Raw genomic sequence first — 4,951 nt, forward strand, 5'->3', positions numbered from 1 at the left:
CAGATTGCTCAAGTTAAGAAAAGCCAATGGTGAAAGTGCAATTTCTGGGGGGGCAGAGCCCCTCACCAGCACTCACTGACACCTTTCCCAGGCTGCACAGCAGCCAGGTGGTCCTGGTCCTTCTAGTTTGTGCCCACTCCTGCCTGCAGTGTGGAGCTGTGGATCCCAGCAGCAGCCTGCCACCAAGTGCCACTGGCAAATTTCGTGCATCCCAGAGCACTGATCACAGCATCTCCTGAGGCTGTGGTGTCCAGAGCCAGGGCCTGCCACCCCTACACGGTGGCTGGTCCAGATGGTAGAGGTGGCTGACGGAGCCAGCCTCGCCCCTGGCCAGGCTCTGCAAGGCCCAGGCCCCAGCTCTCCTGCAGCAGCTCATGCCGCTGCAGCAGCGCAGCCACATCACTCCTCGGTTAACTGCCTCATGAAGGTCACGGTGCCACTAAACCTGACCTCCTGAAGAATCTTATCAGGAGGCTGGTGCTGTAACACCCCTTTGCATAGTGCACGCACGTTCTGCTTTGGCAAGCCTGCACATGGATTGACGTTAGCACTTGGTCACCCAGCTGGCACAAACCGCACAATGCCTCCTGCATCCAATGCTCAGTGCTGCACCGCGCCGCTCCCAGCTCGCTGTACTCCTCAGGACACGGCTTCTTTGTACCTCCAGTCCTGCCGTGCTGAGCTCTGGCTCAAAGCAGCAGCTAGCGCGGCCCTGGGAACATCCACCCAGTGCTTTACAAGAATAGGAGCAGCAAAAGACAAAGTCAAACCTTTCCTCTGATGACCACAAGGCCAAAAAAAGATTATGGTAAGTGCAACCTCTGCAGGGAGGCCTTCTCCCAGCCAGACACTGCAGCCTTCCACATCACATCCTCTGCAGGCGAAGAGCCCTGCCCCACAGTGTTTTCCTGGGCTACGCTGTTTCTGCAATCCAGAAGAAATCCAGCTGCCACTCAAAGGCATGGCTGCACCTTCCCCCTGCTTCAGCTGCCCCTGCCCTCCACCCTGTGCTGGCACCAGCCTCTGCACCGACTGTCTTGTGAGCCAGACCTGAAGACGAATCCCTCAGAAAATTAATTCAACAGGAGGAAAGGGAAACTATTTTTCAGCTGGCTCAGTTCCCTGGTCCTGCTCTTTACCCAACAGCACAAACCCATGCCTGCGAGGGACCATGACGAGCACCTGATCGGGGAGGGGTTGCCCCGTTCTCCTAGCTCCGACCTGGGCATACACAAGATCGAGCGGCCAGGTAACCTTGGCCTTGCTGCAGTTACAGGGCCAGCTTCCCACCTCTGCTGCCTTTTTGGCCTCTGTAGTACGCAGGCCAATGTCCAATGCTCCCCTTTTTGAATCCTTGATCACCTTCTCCTGTATTTTTCTCCACTTGCTCCACACACTGAAGTGTAGGGACCACTTCCAAAATACAGCTGCATTTTTTTTGTCCCAGAGGATGCTCCCAGGCTGTCAGCTGAAAGCAAGGGAGAGGACGCAGTGTCCAAATACACCATATCCCCACTCTCAGCAAGACTGCTCTAAGTCTTGATGCTGTTCCCTGCTGTCACAGCAAGCAGCCAGAGGAGCACAGGGAAGGGGAGCCAGGCAGCTCTGCCAGGAATCACCACAGCAGGCAGAGGAGCCAGGGAGGCTGCACTCTCATTTGGCCACAGCTCAGGAGTTACATGGGTGAACACTGACAGCCCTCAGCCTCAGCCGTGGCTCACCAGGGAGCTGAGTTTCCACCCACGGAGCCAAACCCCACCGCTGCCCCCGCACCTCCATTGCTGCCCCACAGAGCCGCCCCCGAGCTGAGCAGCGATGCAGGCCTGCTGGGGATGCCTTTGAGCATGTAATAGGTATTGCCTGATCTCAAAGGCACTCTGGAAATTTTTGAAAATGAGGATACATAGATCCTACTTGCTCCAAAGAGGGAAACTGAAGTAACACAATTACTACATGCAAGGCTGTTTATAATTGACTATATGCTTAACTCCTCTTCCTATTTTCAATACGTTTGAACGTCCCATTTCCATCCTGCCAGCTAGGACCAAGGGACCTTTACACCAGCCATTCTTTAGCTGACAGAGACAACAGAAAGTGATCCACGGAAAGGCAGTGCAGTGCCACAGGTTATTAGAACAAGACATGCTGCTCAATTCAGACAGGACAAGTGTCCGATCTCTCCACTTTCACAGAACAGGAACTTAGAAACAGTTAACCTGGGGCAGACAGAAGAAGGACGTACATAATTTTAAATGAATAGACAAAATACAAATGCAGCTGTCTAGAAATACAGGAGTGCACTGTTTGGGGCCAGAGGTCACTCCAAGCACTCCCTGCTCTTTTATCCCACCGAGACCAAGGATCTGACCAAGGGAGATTGGAAGGAGCTTGTCCAGCTGGAGCTGCCCAGGGCTGACAGTCTGAAAGTACCACCAGAGAGGGACTTGCCTTCTCAGTTTAGTATCTTTGGATGAGTTTAATATTATTGACAGGGGAGGGACAAAACCAGATGATTTCTTTCTCTTTTCAGATCTTGGAAAGCCTTTGGCTCTTTGTCCCATCCACCAGCAAGTATTTTCATTTCTGAAGATATTAAGAGCCTTTTTAAAGGCATTACTTTATTAGGATTGGTTTACACAAAAGGCTTTGGTGAAAAACCTTTTCCTGACCCCAGGACGAATACCTTTGCCCATGTCACTTCATGGATTTCCCTAACCTCTTCATAAAACTTGGCAACGAGTACAAATCCTTCCTTCTTCCCTTAAAGCCCCGGATTACACACCTCACAGCCATTACTTGTAGCCTAACTCTGCAAAGCTCTTTGGGACAGAATTTAGATAAGCAGTAGTCTAAAAATAAGATCTTAATCCTGCTGCGTGCAGCACAACCTTCACCCTGAGCCCACATAGGACCCGCTCCAAGGACCAGTTCCAGCCTTTCCTCTCCACTGCAAAAGCAAACAATTTCCTACTAATGTGTTTAGTTTTCTTTGTATCGGTTCACATTTTAAACTAACACAAGTCTGAAGACTATCCAGTGGTTTATGAAATAGAAGAGCCTCCTACAGCGCCTTCTCTCTGGGGAGGTGGGAAGAAAGTTGCCTGAGCCTCATCCTTTGCAGAAATAAACCTGCTCAGCAGCATCAAGATGAAACAGTTTTAAAAACAACAGCCCCCAAAAAATCAGGGATTTCAAAGTCTTAATTATAATGACACTTTACTGAAAGCACAAACCTGGAAATGCAGGAAATTAAAAAATAATGTACTTGAAATACTGCTCAGAACTCCTCTGAGCATAGTATTTTCATTCTATTAAATTTATAAAGCAAGCATAATACTGTTCTAATGCAATAAAGTCCTAACACAATAAAAAACATTTTTTCAGTCAAGTGACCAGTCTATCAGGGATAAATCTTATGCAAGTTTCAGACAAGAAGTAGGCGGGATCTCTGTACCTCCTCAGGTACAAAATCGGCCCTAGAGAAGCCCTGGCCAGAGCCACTCACTCATCCTTGGAGCCTGGTGCTGTTCTTTCATCATGCCGAGACAGGCTAGATCCGCCTTCCACCTGGTTTTGTTATCTTGTGACCGCCTGAACCAGACCGATGGCGCATGCTGTGGTTGCCACTATGTGGTTGCAGATGGTAATAGTAGACGTGAAAATTCTGCTTCTGCAGCTTCCCACCCATAACCACATCCTTTAAATCTTCTTTCTGTAACAGCTCCTTTGGTCTTCAGTAAGCTAAAACCCTTCCTTTGTAAAATATAAACTTCTATGACGTTCGCAGACATCTTGTAAAGTGTCTGCAACATTTTGAATAAGCTGACAATGTACCAACCCTTTGGGATAAAACCAGGCCTTTTGTTGCATGTTTATACAGTGCTTGGCGTAACAAGATCAAGCTAGATCATAGGTACTGCTGTGTTCACTTACAGCCACACTAGCAGGTCCAGCCCTGCCCAGTTTGCAATGTGACTTTCTCCATTCCCCTTTTCCTCCAGGGACGCATGTCCTTTGGGGTATCTGCTGAGGCCTCCCTCTGGAACCAAAAACCTAGAGAAATCACACTTTAATGATTTCATGTTACTCCTGACTTGCTCTCAGAGCAGCGTAATCTCCCTCTTTCCCCAGTATGCCCAATCACAAGGCCACCAGTGTGTCACCACCACAGGGACACGCTCCGCTCGTCACACACTTACATCCTCCTACCGAGAGTAAGGGGCATCCTCCAGACCTCCTCTCCTTTGCTGCTCCCTCACCCACCAGAGGTGGACACGAGCCAACAAACCCTACTGTGGATCCTCATCCTGATCTCCTGTACTACATTCCCACTTCCCTCACCTCCACTGGGTACTGAGCCAAGCTGCCACGGCCCCTGTGCGCTGCCTGGGCTGGGCTTTCACTCCTCCCCAGCTCTTCCTTCTCATGCAAACACGTCATGGAGGGGACCTGAGGTGCCACCACTTGTCCTTGCAAAGGGCAGCACCGATTCAGCACCAGGAGGCAAATGCTGCAGAGGTTTGAAGGGCAGAAGCCAGCGGTGATGCCAGGGTGGAGACACCCTGTCCCCCGCCCAGCAGCTCCCCCCAGACCTGCGGGGACAGTGCAGCGGCCTCGCACCAGCACCAAGCCTCACTGCCGTCCACGCTCCTCATTCCCGTGCCATTAGCTGGGCTCCCGGCACCGAGACCAGAGCTGTGAAGGCCAGTGAGCATGGGCAGCACGATGGGGAGCTGTGAGGCACCGCCTGACTCCTCAGAGCGGGCGCACAGACCCCCGCCAGCCACCCCATCACCTGGCATCACCCCCGGCCCCTCACCACCCTGCCCTGCCTCAGCATCCCTGTGCCTGCACGGAGGGTCCCGCCCCGACCCCCTGTACCCTCCACGGGGCCCAAGAGGTGACGCCCGGCCCGGCCGCGCCTGCCTCGGGCCCCTCCCGCAGCAGCCCC

The 4,951-nt window shown here is 52.0% G+C and overlaps 1 protein-coding gene across 1 annotated transcript in view; it reads left to right on the plus strand.

Annotated features, from left to right (window-relative positions):
* Positions 1-1,155: 1,155 nt before the first annotated feature.
* Positions 1,156-4,951, plus strand: part of DPP7 (dipeptidyl-peptidase 7) — a 30,565-nt gene continuing 26,769 nt past the window's right edge. Inside the window, exon 1 of the mRNA XM_009322343.1 lies at positions 1,156-1,249. Within this exon, the coding sequence (XP_009320618.1) occupies positions 1,156-1,249 (94 nt within the window). The remainder of the gene's footprint in view (positions 1,250-4,951) is intronic.

This window comes from Pygoscelis adeliae, unplaced genomic scaffold (assembly GCF_000699105.1).
Source record: "Pygoscelis adeliae isolate BGI_AS28 unplaced genomic scaffold, ASM69910v1 Scaffold584, whole genome shotgun sequence".
NCBI classification, from domain to species: Eukaryota; Metazoa; Chordata; class Aves; order Sphenisciformes; family Spheniscidae; genus Pygoscelis; species Pygoscelis adeliae.